At 39.4% G+C, this 18,301-nt stretch overlaps 1 protein-coding gene across 1 annotated transcript in view; it reads left to right on the top strand.

The window, feature by feature from the left end:
• The window catches only part of tmem104 (transmembrane protein 104), a 110,632-nt gene that overhangs the window by 32,571 nt on the left and 59,760 nt on the right, over positions 1-18,301 (top strand). Inside the window, exons 7-8 of the mRNA XM_055152360.1 lie at positions 1,146-1,245; positions 6,836-6,932. Of these exons, the coding sequence (XP_055008335.1) occupies positions 1,146-1,245; positions 6,836-6,932 (197 nt within the window). The remainder of the gene's footprint in view (positions 1-1,145; positions 1,246-6,835; positions 6,933-18,301) is intronic.

Genomic DNA, 18,301 nt, shown 5'->3' on the forward strand with positions numbered 1-18,301 from the left:
TATACGTTTATATGTTGATACAGAGTCCTGCACCGATGGATAAGGGAAAATAGTCACTGAAACGGGCGAGTTTTAACGTTCTGGAATTGTAAGGGCGGGTCAGGACTAATTCAGGTCTAAACCAGGTCTAAACCATGACTAAACCCGGACTAAATCAGGTCTAAACCAGGTCTAATCTTGGAGAGAGAGAGAGATAGTGAACCCTGAGCCCCGCGGAGCAGGTGTCCGAAAAGCGCGACGGCTGCACGTACCTCTTCTCCAAGCTCTGCACCGGTCCTTTCGCCCGCGGACACTCGGGGCTACACAGAAGGACCCCCGAGCACATTTCGACAGTGAGTCCTGGTTTAGTCCTGCTGTCTGACATCGTAAATCACGTGCGCGTTGTTTACGTCGCTATCTTGACTTTGGTTAAATTATTTTGAAAGGGTATCGGAAGTTTATTTTGACACCGCGTGTTTATTTCCTGTCTTTCCCCTGCTAAAAACCTTGGAGACGCACCGTTGACGCTGCAAAATTAGAACTCCAACGTATCTCGAGCAGCGCGTCAGCGTCAGACGCTCGTTGGACGCGCGTATGACACTGTCGGTGTACACTGTCAGACCGGTTAAAATGGAGTTCTAAAGCAGCGCGTCTGCTGCTCGTGTGCTGTGCTGCGCGCCGTTGCGCTTTGGTGTGAATTGGGGGTCAGAATGGGGGAGCAGGCCCTGAACAGGCACCTTTCCCTACACAGCTTACAAGTGAAGATAAAGAAGCATTACATTGAATGAAGCATTAAATGTTAAATCTGCTGTAAAAAGTTCTGAATGTTTGAGAAGTCATCCTGCATTCAAACAGAATGTAGGGACTGGTTCACCAGGAAAAAGTTCCAATGCAACAAAAAATGATTTTGCCTCTTGATTAAGTGTCTTGTATCTTCCTTGGACTCTTTTTTCCTATGAAAGATGGTCAAGCTGTAGTCCTGGGTCTGAAAGGTTGTTTAAAGCATCATTCATGGCCTTTGTGTCCTTTGGCAAGACACTTTAAATGTGTGATGTTTAAATGTGTGGACAACAAAACAATTCTTGGCATATGTCCCATGTGTCTTTAACATACACTGTATATACTACTTTTGTAGAAAACCTGAGTCTTTTCTGTGTTTGTTTCAGTTGGCGTGAACATGTTCTACATCTGTCTGATCGTGTATCTGTACGGAGACCTGGCCATCTACGCTGCAGCTGTCCCCATCTCACTCATGGAGGTCGCCTGGTGAGTGCATTTACTCTGTATGTCATGTCATGAGTGCATTACAGTATTTAGATTATTAGATTATTTTATGATTTAGGTTGATGCAGAGAGATATAGATACTTTATTGATCCCGGGGGAAATTCACGTTTCTCTGCTGCAACATTTCCACTGCGTTCTTTCAAAGGTCAAAGGTCAGTTTAACAGGACTTGTCAGGTAGAGTCGGCGCATCCTGTGTCAGGGGAGGGAAACTATTGTACAAAGGGCTGTTCCTCACCTCAAACTGCCCTGTGTCCTGCAGCCCAGACAGTGTCCAGGGAGAGCCAGGTGACATTGATACAAGAAAAACAAACAGCTCATTTCACACAATCCAACAGTCTCCTACTTGTGTCCTTTGAACTGCAGATGCTGCACTTCTTAGCTGCTTAAAATCTCATGATATGATAGTAAAAACTGAACTTAAAAAAAAAACTGCTCAGGGTGTGAGCCAGGTAACCCAAGAGGTAATGTGATTTTTTTATTTTTATTTTTTAATCTGCTGTCTCTGTGCAGTCACTCTAAACAGCAAATGAATGAGATTGTTTAGATATGCAAGACAGATATTATGTTTTTGTATTCTCAAGACATTTTAACATTTTTAGCATCTCCCCCAATTAACACATTTCAGATTTTATTGCGCTGCCGGTTAACAAGTGACTTGAGATTTCACACGGCCTCCTTTAGCCCAAAGCTCTCTGATCTTGTCTGTTTGTCTATAAAGTTTTCTTGACCTCTCTCCCTCCCCTCTGCGTCACAGCTGCCCCGAGACTGGATTTTATTACCAAACCGTCGGCGAGAAACTGCGAATAAAGTTTTCATATCAGAACGTATGCTGCCTCGAGACACAGACAGAAATAGGCACTGGACATTTTTTAAATAAGAATTTTGATGGAAATGACACTGAGAGATGCTCCCAGATATGTTTTTCCATTTTTGTTATAATTGTTCTGTTTGGTGGGATTCAGATGTCCTCACATTCTATAGGCCAATATTTTGGTGACAGGTAAAATTCACAGTTTTTAAATGCAGATTTATGTTGCAATGTAGCGATGTAGCAAGTTCTTGGGTCTAGTCAATGACAGAAATGATTAGGTTCAACATTTGAATATTACCATTTAGAGACTTCATGCCAAAGGACAATGTAATCAACAGGAATACAAATCCATACAAACATATGAACAGTATACACAAATATTATAATACATAGGGGTAATTAATAGAACCAGATTCAAGTTCTTTATTATAATCAATGATAAAAAATCTATATTAATACTGTCTGTTGCCACCATCTGAGAGATCACATTCTACAATCTGAAAACCAACAATTTGGATGGGTCAAAGGAGGGCTACTGCAGATGTCCTGATCTTTTACTGGTGAATAGATCTGCAAATAGTTTCCTCTGCATGCAGCTGCCGCCACTAGTGCTACGGCCACTAATGCCCAGAGCAGCTTAAACACAAACTGAGGTTACTCTAAAATTGCAAGAAACATTATTAATCACATAGATAGTGTTTGGTTTACCTATGTGATGTTTTGACGGAGCCTTCCTTAAGAGTGAAAATGAAAATGGACAAATCGGCAGAGCAGAGCGAAATGCGATAATTTGTTTACATATGTTGACTAGCCATGTGCTTCGGGCTTCGACTCTTTACAGGTCTCGAACATAATATGCACTGAAAAAACACACTACCTTTAGAAACAGTCAGATAAAACATCATGTTCCGAAGCTGCTGTACTGTGGAGGAGTTTAAGACATTAATTTATGATATTTAAGTAGAGATAGGCGCCGATAATGAAAAATTTGCTGGATCGGGTATTGGTTCCATGATATCGGTAAAGGTGATTATTTTTATTTTTACTTTTATTGGATGTAATAATAATGTCTACTTACAGGCAGTTTTTGGCCTAGAATATCATTTAATGTTTGAATTATTAGCTGTTTAGTAGTTAGATGAAAGATTAATAACTCATTACACAAGAGATCCAATTGTGTTGCGGAGCTGTTAACTGTTTTAAGGAAATAAGTGTAATTTTCCATCCCCATACTGGTATCGGTAAATATCAGCCATCAGCTAACTCATAGGCCCTGTCCACACTAGTAAATATTCGAGTCATTTTCATTGTGGATGCAGTGTTCGTCCACACTAATCCAATTGAAAACGGCTCCTGAGACGGAACGATCTTTGCGAGCTGTTTTTTGAGCACTTAGTTTATGCAAATTAGCCATGCAGTTTTAAGTTTCTTTTCTGTAAATCGTAAACACATATGCTCAAAGCTGTGTGGATAGGGAAGACTTGCAGACACGGAAACGACGTGTTTGGACGCAGATCGTTTCCGATACGGTGATTCGTTTCAGTGTAAACGTACCTTAAAGTCATAGTATCGACATCAGTATTGGTATTGAAAAAGCTGGACCAGTGCATCCCTAATAACAGCATTATTACATGGTTTAAGCTCACAAAAGTCAGTTTTGCATAATAAAAGACTGTTCAATGTATGATCTAATGAGAAATAAGTAATGGTAAATGTGAACCCTCATAGAAATTCATTTGTACTCTTAATTGGGGAGAAGTAATAAAAGAAAAATGGGTAATCATAATATTAACTGGGCATTTTGTCTATTGGATATTAGATAATGGTACACAAGGGCCCGGGATAATTGTGATCGCTTCATTAAAGTTAATTTTACTAAATGATTATGCGACAGTTTCAAAGTCAAATTTAATAGCTGGTAATTATTGCTTTATTTTGAATTGGAACAGGCCAATTAACTGTGCACTATTCATAACCTTTTAATCTGATATAATGTAGGGGATATCATTAAACATGTAACTTTATTTCTTCATTTGTTATAACCCAATGTCACCTTTTGCTTTAACAATACAGGCTTAAAATGCAACCTATAATTACCGTGTGGATATTAGAGGTTTTGCTAATTGGACCAGCACGAGACAAAGATGAAGGCTGCGTTTTTGCCATCTCAGTGTTATAATGGAACTTGTACACCATATAATGTACTTTCAAAAGGTACACTATGTGACTTTTGGGGTAGAGGGTCTGCTGCTTGCTTGTCTCCATGGTTATGAGTTGCCCTAGAATATCCCACAGAATGGCGTTAAATTTGCTTCTTTCCATGGAGTTCTAGTTATAGTATAGATCTCTGGAGACGGGAACCCGCTCGCAGTAATTAAGTAATAGCAATTTTGACTAAATAAACACCTCTCATTGAATAAGTGCAAATCAGAGAAGTTTAATGCCAGGCAGAAACGTTACATAGTGTACCTTTTTAATACAGAATAGTTCTAATTTCTTAAAGTTTGTGCTTCTCAAAGGCGCTGTACCTGATCTGACCGGTCTTTTAAAAATGTGAAAAACAGAACTACTTCATTTTAAACAGTTTTCAGTGGTTCAGAGTTATTCCTCACTTCACTTCTGTCTTCAGAGCATCTTAATTATTCACCGTGACGAGTTTATAAGAGCTTTTCACAACTTTCAGAAGCCAGAGTGTAGTTTTGCCGTGACGTTAAAATTAACTGGTATGCTTACATGCACTTCCTGATTATCTGCCAGTTAAACACTTTGTAATTATTTGAACCTCAAGACCTGCTTCAGAAGATTCAGCTCAAGACCAAAACCATTCTGTGTCAAATGCATCTTTCATTTCAATACTTGTTGCAGTTTTGATTAGTATTTAAATTCTGCTATCCCAAACAAACTCATATTTCTTTCTTTTGATGAATTGAAAATACATATATTACCTCCCACACATTACATTGTTCACCTTTAGCTCGACCAAAACTTAAATTCACTTCGACCTCAACAGATTGAGTCTGACTTCAAATACCGAGCCCCAGGCCTGTGCCGCATCCAGGCTCCACATAAAAGAATGGCACAAAGTCAATGGAAAAGGTTTAAGCTGCACTTCTAACATGGCTTTATCCTGGATGTATTTACTCTGATTCAAATCTGTGAAATGAAGTGAGAGAAGTCAGATAGTCCTCGAGCATTTTGAGTTCATGTGAAAAATCTCCACTTGCAACCACAATATTAATACTTTTTTCTGTGTTTACTTTCAATATTAAGATGGATCATTGCAAGATCATTTGGTTAAATCGATAATCATAACTAGAAAATTATAATCACAACCATCTTTAGGCAAGGCAAGGTAAGTTTATTTGTATATCACAATTCATACACAAAGTAATTCAAAGTGCTTTACAGAATAAGAAATACATTAAAATCACAATAAAAACAAATCAAAACATAAATAATCATAAAATTAAATCTTAAATTTAAAAGAGAGAGACATTAATCTTTAGTAGCATTAACTTTACTTTAGTAAGTTTTATTTATATAGTGCTTTTCAGAGACATATGTCACAGATCGTTATTCAGTCACTCCATACCTGGTGGTGGTAAACTACTATTGTAGCCACAGCTGCCCTGGGACAGATTGACTGAAGTGTGGCTGCCAATCGCACCATTGGTCCCTCTGACCACCACCAACACTCATGCACACACCACTTTCATACTAGGCAATGTGGGTGAAGTGTCTTGCCTAAGGACACAACACAACGTCTTTGCGACTGGCGCCCCCCCTGTGGCACCTGAATTCCCCAGTGGTCTCCCATCCAAGTAACCAGGCTAACCAGGCCCGGCCCTGCTTAGATTCTGAAATCTGACCGGATCAGGCTTTGACAAGCTAGTATGGCCATATAACTTATAAAATAAGTAGAGATATTTTAAGTTTATTTTTTGTTTACATTCCATACATGTAAATACATAGTTCTGAAGCCTTGAGTGAGAATCTACAATGCAAATAATCATGCAAATAAAAAGGAACATAACTGGAAGTGTGTCCAATATTTTGACTGGTTGGTTGTTTTTCAGAATAAAAAAGAAAATAGTGGACTTGCATCTCCACAAACGTGACTCTTATTTGGTCTGGAAGAGGGCCTCCTCTTGCTTGTTTCCATGGAATGGAGAATGTTCCAAAGTATGGTTTTAACCAACCACAACAACCAACACCAACAACCAAGCAGTCAAAATATTGGACACACTTCCAGTTATGTTCCTTTTTATTTGCATAATTATTTGCATTGTAGATTCTCACTGAAGGCATCAAAACTATGCATGCTAACATGTAGAATGTAAATGAAAAATGAACTCAAAGTAACTGTTTTATTCTAAAGACAGTAGTAGCCTTTGCCTTAATCACCGCTTTGCACTTTTGGCATTCCGGTGAATTGAAAACCATTTTAGGAGACTTTTACATTGAGTGAAGGCAAAGGGGTTACAGCACTGTCAACAAAGCAAAGGTTTTGATACTTTGAGGATTTGAATATAAAGTATTAAACATATTTAGCTGAGTTATTTAACTTTTTTATTTGCTCCATATATCTTGTGTTATATTCTTGATGACTTCCATATATGTCAACAATGTATAAAGTGGTAAAAACAAAACAAACAAAAAAACATTGAATAAGGAGGCATGTCCAGATTTTTGATTGGTGTATTTATTTATTCATTCATGTTTTTGCACTTCTGATAAAGTTGTTTGTCTGTTTTTACAGCGGGAACCATTCGTGTAGCACAGGCAGCGTGAAGTACAATGACACCGACCCGTGTTGGGGCCCAGTCACCAGGAAGGACGCGTACAGGGTCTTTCTGGTGAGTTATGCCCCTTTTTAATACACAAACTGCATCTACACACTCGCTGATCGGATTCATGGGCGGTCAAACTTTGCTCTGAAAAGTTTGTGTTTTAAAATATGTCTGCTTGGTTAAAAAAAGTGTTCGTGTGATGGTTTCAAAGTGGTGCTGAACAAATTTGCTTGTAATATGAATACTAGCAGATTTACACATGGGGTTACATTATTTTTTGGCTCAACATTTCAAACTTTGGAAATGATACTACTGCAATGACATCACGCTTGGGGTGTTTAGCGTGTATGTGCATGATGGAATGTTCAGGACACAATGCACACATTAGCAAAACGTTTTATGATGGTCTGAAAACCACACATATTCAGGAGTTTGATCAATACAAGCATTCATGGTCCTGCTTAGGAGTAGATGGCTTGTGACTGTAATGTTATTTGAGTGGGACTTGTTTAACAGTTGGAACTACAACGGGTGAGTTGATTCTTTTTGGTCAGATTGTGTTGAAATAAAGCTCAGATTAATGTGTAACTTGAGTAGCAAGCCCTCACACAGAGCATGCCTACAGTTAGCATGGTACCCCCAGGGAATGTTGATGCAAAGAATCATTAAGACTTTTCAAAATAACAATCAGAATTTTTGATCAAGTAATCAGTGGAATATAAGTGGGATGTAACTGATCATAAGAGGTCATAAAGGGACAGTAATTAAGTAAATAATACTTTATATAATCTATTGTGGCTGAAAGGACAAAACATTAACCCTTGTACTAGATGTAAGTTGGCTTCGTTGGACACCTTTAGAAGGGGATATATGAGACAAAATCAGCTTTTATTATGTATTATTCCCTAACTTTGACTGAGTTGTATTTAAAGTGATGCATGTTTGACTTTGATCTTTGTCTTTATTGAGATGGCAGCTGATGTGTGTGATGTGTGAGTTGTGATTTCCACTTGTCAGTGATTAGCTCAACTCTTTTTAATCTCAGTGAAAGCATGCAGTATGGGAAGAGTTGAGACTTCTTATTAGAGCCCGACCGATATATCGGTTGACCGATATTCTCGGCCAATATGAGCAGCTGGAGGCATATCGGCTATTGGCCCATATGCTTGCTGATAGGGGCCGATATTTCACGTGGGCATGTTATACCTCGTTATAAAGCTAAGACTCTCTACATTATGTTCATTTAATCCAATTTACAGACAGATAAATGTCCTAACATGTGGCTCCTCATCAGTATTTATCTGCGGAGTCATTTGTCTCTGTGTGTGTGTCCTGAACACACCACCAGAGTCACATGTGTTTGTTTACACCCGCAGACATAGATCCATGTGCGCAACCCTGAGATTCTATTCTTTTTTTGAGTCTGGAGTAAAAGGACATTTATTAGTGCAGACTTGTGATGTGAGGAGGAGCCTGTGTAAGCGGTGATTGTTGATAATATGTCGACTTTGAAGCTGGTTTTGGTTCGTTCTGATAGGTTAGCGATTAGCTGCTGTAGCTCTCACATATAAACAGGCTGTTTTCTATTGGTCTATTGTAAAGTGACTATATTGGCAGTTTATTTGTTACTGGACCAGCATTGATATGTAAATGAGCTGTGAATAGAAGTGTGAATGATCCACATTTATTCATATAATTAATTACCGCGGCGCGCACGTTTTTACGGCTAAAGGCTAATAGCAGTAGTTTATTTACTAGCTAGGAGTTATGGGTCGGTTGCGATCGAAGCGGCTCTTAGAGCCGGCTCTTTGAAGCGAACGACGGGATTATTGGGATTGGGAGCCGTGTTTTCTCTTTCTCTCACCCTCTCTCTTTCTCTCACTTTTTTCTCTTTACACCACATGCAGACTCGTGGTAGTTTGACAGTAGCAGCGGCTAAAAACGAAACTTTCAAAAATCTGCGTGTGCATAGGGTAAAAAAAAAAGTCCATATATATATTCAGCATAAAATAAATAAACCAAGACTAATCTTGGGCTCGAGTGAGGGAGAGAGAGAGAAACCGAGTCCGGACACTCCTGTCCTGGTTCAGTTCTGGTTTAGTCCTGTTTTACACATGGTTTAGATCTGTTTTAGTCCTGGTTTAGTCCTTTTTCAGTCCTGGTTCAGTTCTGGTTTAGTCCTGCTTTAGTCCTGCTTTAGACCTGCTTTAGACCTGCCTTAGACCTGTTTTAGTCCTATGACATATCATGTAAAGAGGCAGAATAACAATAAATGTTGCCTAAATAAACGCAGTTTAGAATCCACCAGAGCCAAACGTAAACTTAAGTTTTTTTTTTAATAATTCAAGACTTACAGTGAATTTTTACATCACTAAATATATCGACAATTATATCTGCTATCGGCAGCTCCAACTCCCATTATATCGGTTTCATATCGGCCACAACAAAATCCATATCGGTCGGGCTCTACTTCTTATCACTGTTGGTGGTTTTGATTTGCTGTGTTGGTGTTAAATTGGGACTGAACACTAAATCAACTTTATTTTGCTGCTAAACTCTATATAGTGTTTTAATAGCACTGTCAACTGTCCCTAGCCCTTTTTGGCCATTTTAGTGCGAACTAGGTACTTTTGCAGCGCTGTGGTCAGAAATTGTCAAAACCTGAGTGTGTGCTCCCTCCAGTTAGAGCCCTGCACTTCCGCGGGACCCGACGCAAAACAGTGCGGTGCGAGACACATTTTGAAGGCTCAAAATGGGCAAACTAAATATGAGTGTGATGTAAAATATACAAATGATTAAAGTATGCCTATCATACATAATTTGTGCTGGATATTTTTTTAACATTAATAAAAACATTTTAAGTAACCTAAACTTGCGGATGTGATCTAATCTGAGGTGGTGTTTGATGGTGGGAGCGGGGCAAAATGTTGTGGGCGGAAGTTAGAATGAAACTTACAATTCTTTGCGGGCGTAGGCAGGAGTGGGACTGAAAATTATGTCCCATGTAGACCTCTACCTCTAGTGGCCACTGCAGTTTCAAGTACTATGTGACATCACACAGAACTGCCCCGATTACAGCTAGGTGTTTCTGATACAAACACCTGATTAAGGAGGAGAGTTTGAAGCATGGATACCTGTTAGACCAATCACATGGTTCCTCATACATATGTCCAGACCCCGCCCTTCATTCCCTCACTGTCGTCTTTAGTCCTCCAAGTACTATCCAGTTTAGCAGTAAGGAAGGAAAATAGTAGTAAGAAGTAAGGAAAGCTAACTACAATTCACAAGTCAAATGTTTTCATGGTAAGAGCCCCTTTTAAAACGGTGCTTTTGTTTTGAGTGAAACTGTATGTGACAAACAGCTGAGTCCAGGTTGAATAATGTTTGAGTTCAGACCTCCGCTCTTCCTTCGCCCTGACCTTGTTTCATTGTCAGTGCCAGATACCAAATGCTACACATCACCTGGACAAGGTTGCCAGGTTTTCAGAGAACAACAAGCGACCAAGCCTTTGAAAAAAACTCAAACATATGACTTGAGCCCTACAAAAAGAAGCCGCAAATAGAAGCAACTAGTTAAATGTTTTGTTATGTGCGTACTTTTAAAGGTCCTAAATGGCATGTTGTGAGTTTTAAGCCATCTTTATAATGTTATTACCTCATCAAAAATGTGTTTATAGTTGTGTTTTGTTTCATTCTCATTCTCAAAACCCTTTATTATTTGTCTGTCTACACCTCCAAAACTCAAAATGCTCTGTTCCACCTTATGTTGTCAATAAATAAAATGTCATTTAATTAGATGAAGATGGTGTAGTTTGATATTTCAGCTTTAATATAAATAATGACTTTAAAGCATTAACGCTTGTTTTTCAGTCATTTTTATACTGTTTGGTCATTACTGAGTCTATTAGCATAAAACAGAACTGAAAAAAAACCCGATAAAAACTCACCTCTTTTATGACTTGAAAGTGCCACTCGGGAGCAAGCTAAAAAAAGATGCAACACGCGACTCTGAAAATTTGCCAGCAACTTTCAAAAAAATGAAGGCCGAAATCGTTATAAAGAAGCAGACTTAGGTTTGTCAAAAATATCTAATCAATACTGAAATTAGTATCAAAACTAGATACTCGTTTGGGCGTGGATCAATACTAACAAAGTCACCATCACGGGACAGGAAGGAGCCTTTCCTGAATAACTTTAGAATGATGTTGTGCTGTATCAGAACAAGTATAAGAGCACATAGACTAGTAGACGCCCAAGGATCACTATGGGACCTACCTGGACCACTGAGGGATTACACACATATGGGAATATAAAAGAAAGTACTATGATTGATGTTTATTTTTACTACTTTGTGGTATCAGAATCTGTATTGTATCAAGTTTGAAATGTTAGTATCGTGACAACACCACCTGGCATCTATCACCTGGCCCCCTGTTGCCTCCGTCCCCTCTCAAACCAGCCCCCCCCTCCACACGGGATCTGCACCTGACCTTGGAGTGAGTCCAAACTTTGGCTTCTATGACAGAGATGAATTGTCCCCTCTGTCCAGCGATAGACTTATATTTTACTTACACCTCTCCCTACCCTCTGGGACCTGAAACTTTTGGTTACACCTGCAGAGTCATAACTGGCCAAAAAAACTGACGCGATGAAAACTACAAGCTATTTTTAAAGGTGACCAAATTGTGTTAAAAAGTACCTTACGTGATGCAATTTTACGAAAGACTCTTAGGATCGATTGGACCAACAAGGTTTGAATTACAAGCATTGCTCACCTTTCATATAGATATTTTTAGAAACACATTTTCTGTCTGGACCTCACTGTGCGGTTCACAAAATGGCCAAAATGTGTCTCACTTAAATCAAACTTTGCCTCCGGAGGTTTTTTCATGGCTGGTAATTTTCAGTTTATGTAGTTTTTGAAGCTTTGGTATTTCTTTAAATGTTGTTGCACTATTGTATTTGCGACAGTAGCTCAGTTAATTGTTTGTTTGTCCACAGATACAAAGGATACGGGATGGGCATGATTAGTCGATTAATCGATAATTGATCATTAAGAATTTCATCGATTACGTTAATTTTAATCGACAAACCGAATGTAGGTTGCTGTGCGTAGCGTGACCAAACAGGGGTCTGTACATGTAGCTCTCTGCACTCAGAAGGAGCGAGCAAACACAAACGGTCGGTCAGTCTGCAACGTACCAAAGCACAAATGCGTATTTAACGATGACTTGTACAAGAAAATCCACGCTTTCCGTTGCATTCGGGACAAGTGTGAGGCCAAGTGCACAGTGTATAAAGCAGGAACATATGTTTCGGTGTCCAGTGGGAAAAAGTTTTGCCAGGTGAGAGTCGCGCAATGTCGATGACGAGTCCCCACCTCCCTCCCCCCGTACGGTGTCCTGGTTTTGACAAACGCAAATATGGTCACACTAACCTGTATTCCACTGAATCATGTCTTTTAATCCGACAGAAATTGACCACATCGGCGCACAAGAGCTGTAGTTTTATCTTCGCTGAGTTTATGCAAATTAACAATGTGGTTTTAAGTTTCGTTTCTGTAATCTCAAACGGATTGATGTGGCTCTAGAGTCGTTACGGTTTATATGTCGTAAAGTTGAATTTATTTATGCAGATTAGTAGTGCAGCTAGTAATAATGATGATAATTTTAATATAAAAGCCTTAAAGGTTGTATGGAGGATTTTTTTTTGTTTCAAATTGTCAATGATAGCATTATAGAGATGCAGTAGCCTTGTAATTATGATGACCAAAAAAAAAGAGAATAAAAATTCATCAACTCTGGACGTGGTGGGGCTAAACATTTGCCAATAGATAATGACACTGCCTCATTATCTGTTAGTTGACAGGCTGTCAATCAAACTCCCTACGTTTCTAGCGTAACTGACTTGCCTGCGCGCTGCCATTACGTGGTTTACGTACGCCTGTCACGCAGTCCACAGACGCAAGACGCACAGACGCTGTTTACTCCACCAACGCAACAGTTCTTAGCGGCTTTTTTTGACCTATATCTTCCTCGCAGTTAGCACAAAGTTTGTTGCAATGGCAGACAAGAATCCAGGAGCAGTTATACCCAAAAGAAAGTCAGTTTTTGAGGTCGCTGAAAGAAGAAGACAAGCGGAAAAGTAGCGAAGCCAAACTAAGGTGATTCTTGTAGATTCATTCCAGCGATGGCGCAACTGAAGCAGACGCAGGGTCTAAAGACTGACGCATTGGTCGCCAAATTACTCCTGGACAGGTCACTTCTGCTTATTATGAAAACGTACTTTATTTCCAAGAGCTAGACAAACGTTTTTCAGGACATGAAAGAGATATCCTATGTCTGAAAACGTAATTTTCAAGGCAAAGAAAGAGTCCGCTTGCGGCTGCGTGTTGTAGCTAGTTCATTCGCACGGAATCTCCGCACACCCTTCTCTGCACCCCTTTCCTGCTCCTCTCCCCGCTGCCCGTTCCGCTCTTCCCCCTGCTCCTCACTTCTCCGGGCACGGAATCTCCGCGCCCCGCTCCCCTCCCCTCTCTCCTCTCCTCTCTCCCCGCTCCACTCTTCTCCCTGCTCCTCACTTCTCGTCTGCGCACGAAATGTCCGCGCACCCGCTCCCCCGCTCCTCACTTCTCCGCCTTATCTAACCAACACTGTAGTTAGTTGTTTACAAGTCATGTGCAGTGCACCGGCTGTAAACAAACCAGTTTCTGGCGTAAGGAGGAGGCTGGAGGAGGCGTTTCTACGTAGGGAGCTGTAGGGGAGGGGGGGTGGTTTCACGCATGCGCAACATTTGAAAAAGGACAAACAGTCACTGGATTTCTCGTTCCTTGGAAAATCCTCTATACAACCTTTAATGATTAATTGATAATCGATCGTTAATTCTTCCGACGATCGATTAAGAAAATTTCATCGAATGCCCATCCCTAGTTGGTAGTTCGAATCTCGCTCGCGATATAAACATCATTTTCAGAGTGGTCAAATCCACTGACACAGATCATAGGTTGGCAGTGTGATTCTAGCTCCAAGAATGCTGCTGTGTCCTTGGGCAAGACGCTTGACCTATCTTGCCCCCAGTGTCTGTGCACAATGGCGGGTGAGTGTGTGTGTGTGAATGGGAGAGTGGTTCCTTTATCTAAAGAGCTTTGAAGGTGGAAAAATGCTATATAAAGGTGTCATTTCATTTAGAGAGATTTTGAGTGACCTGGTAAAATAGAACTCAGTAGTACAATTACAATTACAGTACAGTTAATATAATGTTAAAATTTTCAATGATCAGTGTGGATCTTTTTAATGGAGAGGACTACAACCAATCCTGTTGAGAGCATTTAGTTTGGAGCAGAGTTCAATAAACAAAACTGTGTTAAATAACTAAAAGCAAATATTCAAGAGATTTTGACAGTGCTGCCTTGATCAAGTATGCACCGCTTTTGTCGTTGTTGGTGTAACAGGCTATTCGCACGTAACCTCCTCAAAGTATGTGCCAAATTCAACCAGCAGTTGGGGTAAACCAGGGGTCTCCAACCTTTTTTCTCCAGTGAGCTACCTTTTACAAAACAAATTTGCCAGAGAGCTACTAATTTCAGCGGCCGCAAGAAATTGAGATGATTATAAAAAAGAGAGCAAGCCTTTGGGTACAGTTAGATGTCTGCAAAACATAAACAATTGTTCATTTACTAGTGCACAAAGTTGGGCTTCAAAATTATACATTTACAATGGTAATAGGCATGGAATTAATACAATTTTTGTTATTCAGCACAATGGTATAATTCCCAATTCTCAAATCTCTTGGCGAGTTACTTGGAAGGGGGTGGAGAGCTTCTAGTAGCTCCCGAGCTACAGGTTGGAGACCCCTAGTGTAAACCCATAAGAAAGCATGTTTTTAAGGATATGGGACCACCTGTAGTTGATTCAGTTCAAGATCAATAAGATTTCAGGCAAAGAACTAATGTCTGAACAAAGCCGTGCAGAACACTCCTTCAGAAAAGTTGCATAGTGTACCTTTAAGAAGGAAAAAAAAAAGTCAGTTTTTGATATGGTCGATCAATATTGCGGGGGGGGGACTGATCAAGATTCTATTTATACAGTGATTTGACCTATATCACATAGGGCTTGGCATTTTTCTGAACGGTGGTTCTGAATTGCACTTTTGATTGGAAATACTTTGGTCATAATGTCCTGTTTGAGTCCTGTTTTAGACCTGTTTTAGACCTGTTTTAGCCCTAGTTTAGACCTGCTTCTGATCTGGTGGTACTCGATAAGTCTTTTCTTGGTTGAAAAAGTTTGAGAGCCATTGCTGTTAAAAGAACACTGTGATATTAATGATTTGGCACACAGCTCACCTTAAAGGTTTTTGAGCCAAGTTTATCATGTTTATTTAGTGTTTGAATAGTGAACAACAATTATAAACTAGTAAGAATTAAAAATGCGTCTTTAATGATTCTTTACATGTGTTTCTGGGCAAATCAAGTACTCACTCTATTAAATCACAAATGATCTGGTTAATTGCCTGACTCTCTCTTGGTATAGCATAAAGTGGAGAGTGCTACAGAGCGGTTGGACTCCCACAGTGACTTTAAATCAGTCTTTAAACTTATGCCGGTGGTTTTCATTGGAGTGGACCTACTCCTTTGTGGCCCCCGGGCTCTGATGGTCTGTGTGGTGTTATTTTAGCCCCAGCTCCTCCGGCCTGTTCCTCACAAACTCTGTCACTTCAGCTCAGGCTCATTTTGACATTTAAGACGCTCCAATCCAAAAGTTCACAACCACTTTCAACTCGGAAATAATCCACACGCACCCCCCACCGTACCACTATACACTACGGTTTAGGGGAGCGGGGGCACAAAATGTATTATTTGAGCAAAAAGTGTATGTCTTTAAATGTATTTAATTATTTCAGTTTCATTGTCAGTGGAGTGCTTTAAAGGTTTATCTGCTTGTCTATGTGATGATGTTTTTGCTTGTCTGAAATATTCCACAGTTCAATTAAAGTAGGTGTGTAACTTTGCTTGGTGGTGTTAGATGTTATGTCCTTGGGCACAGCATCTATAATCTTATAATCTTGTTTTTATGGAAATGGCCAAGTCTTAATACCATATTGTGGCACATTCCTGGCAAAGCAATAACTCCAAAATCTCCATGGAGATAAGTAATGAGCTGACCCTCCACCAGAAAAGTTACACAATGCACCTTTTGAAGATTTCATTTCACATAAGACCCTTTTAAAACTTAAAAGCCTTTTTTCCTATTTTATTTTATAATCATGATCCAAATTCAACCACATCTAATCATAAATTCAGTGTCATTAAAGCTACCACATGTAATTAGACTGGCTGACCCGCCCCTGTTGTATTCTCACAAAAAAGGGGCAGTGGGGATAGACGGGTGTGATGCACTGAGGAAGATACGCCAAGGAAGATGCTCGTTTGATTGTGTTTTGTGTTATTTTGCGCTTACACTCACCTTCGTCATGGAAAACACACGAAGAAACGCGGATGATGCAGCTTTTAAGTTAACAGTGACTGATGTGGCTGTGGAAGAAGGAAACAGAGCAGCTGCTGCACGTGAGCTCGACATCAATGAGTCGATGGTCAGATTTTGGTGACGGCAGCGTAACAAACTGACTCCATGCGAAAAGACGACAAAAACTTTGAGAGGCGATAAAAGCGGACGGCCTGAACTTGAAAACATTCTTAAAGACGTGGACACCTGCAGCTTATATTCAGGTGCGACCTACATGTACAATTTAAAAATTGTATAAAAATTTAGTTGATGCGGCTTATATTCAGATGCGCTTAATAGTCTGGAAAATACAGTATATAGTTTAAAGGCCAGGTGAGGAGGCAGGGAGAACAGGTTTCACATCTGTTATCCACTGGTAAATATATATATATATCAATAACCCTACAGATGGCTGCTATAATAGATACTATAGAGACCTTATTTCAGGTTTAGTGCTGATTTAATAGTGGTTCAACTGTCATTTGCTTTGGTTTTGTCCTGAATGTTGTCTTTTTTTTTTTTTTTTTTTTTTTAACTCATCTCTCTCTTATTTCTTCTAATATTTCCCCCGTGTCAACCTGAACCTCATAATTGTTGCACGATAATCCCCCTAGTCTCGATTTTGCACTTTTTGACTCCACTTTGATTGAACAAATTATCAACAGTTTGTTTTTCCTCCCTCTCTTCTTCTCTCTTTTTAGTCCATTCACAGCTCCTACTGCGTTCAGACAGACCTCAATTAAACTACGCTGCCCCCTTCTGTTCCCCATGGACTTAGTTTTCAAATTTATTTTTTTTTCTTTTTTGCTTTGGGCAGTTTTGTCGCCACCAAACCACGATCCAACCGCATTAGCAGGAGCAGTAGCTGTTTTCTCTATCGCTGTGTGCAAACTGATGTAAAATCAATGGCGTTTATAGGCTAGAGGCTATTACTGCTTACTCTGCAATGTTCACCACTTAACTTCATGCAGATGTTTCAATTATGGCCTGTCTAGTATTATATGCAACTTCAAGTACAAGTCGTCCAGAGATTGTAAAGTAGCCTGCGAGCTGATTGGTTAATTAATGAAGATTTATTCCACTGGGAGAAGCAGTGACCTTGATGTAAGACGTATTTAAATTCATATAGTTTTCACACTTGTTTGAATGAAGTGGCAGTTCTTTAAAACTCATTGAGTAAAATATATGCTTGGCTGTTATTCAGTAAAGTAATAGCTTTCTTACAACTCAATTTGTTTAGGTTTTGGCAACTCATCTAAAATAGTTTTACCAGACAAACTGCAGTTGATTAAAGTGTCAGTTTAACCAAAGCATGCAGTTTCGCTGGATGCACGGTCTAAAATGTAGTATTCTCAAAAGTAGTGACAGTCAAATACTAATCAATACTTAAACTAGTATCGAAACTAGATAATCATTTGAGGAGGTATTGATACTAGAAAAGTCACAGTTACAGGACAGAATTAACCTTTCCTGAAAAGCTTTAAAATGAGCTTGAGCTGTATTAAAACAAATAGAAGACATGGCTCAGTGATTAGAGCAGTGATCCCTCAACCTGAATGTTGGACCAAGTTCCATCATTGTGGTCTTAGGCAAGACACTTAACCTACATTGCCTAGTATGAATGTGGTGGTTGGAGGGACTGATGGCGCCTGATTGGCAGCCTTACTTGTGGAAAATGTATGTTGAGCAATTTAATTTTGTGTGTTAATATTTTACTAATGAATATTATTTCGCAATTATTTTGTATCTCTGTTTGGGTGATGCATCTTGTCTATTTCTGTTTCATGTTTTCATGATCATATTTACATTCAAATTTATCTACATAGCTATGAAAATCTGCTCATTTCTTTAAACCTGATCAAGTTTTGAAATATAAAATAGCTCACTGTTATGTTCCAGAAGGAAGTAAAAATGACTATTTGGATATTTGTTCAC

This window comes from Boleophthalmus pectinirostris, unplaced genomic scaffold (genome assembly GCF_026225935.1).
Source record: "Boleophthalmus pectinirostris isolate CB_2022bp ecotype Guang Dong unplaced genomic scaffold, ASM2622593v1 HiC_scaffold_17, whole genome shotgun sequence".
Lineage (NCBI taxonomy): Eukaryota > Metazoa > Chordata > Actinopteri > Gobiiformes > Gobiidae > Boleophthalmus > Boleophthalmus pectinirostris.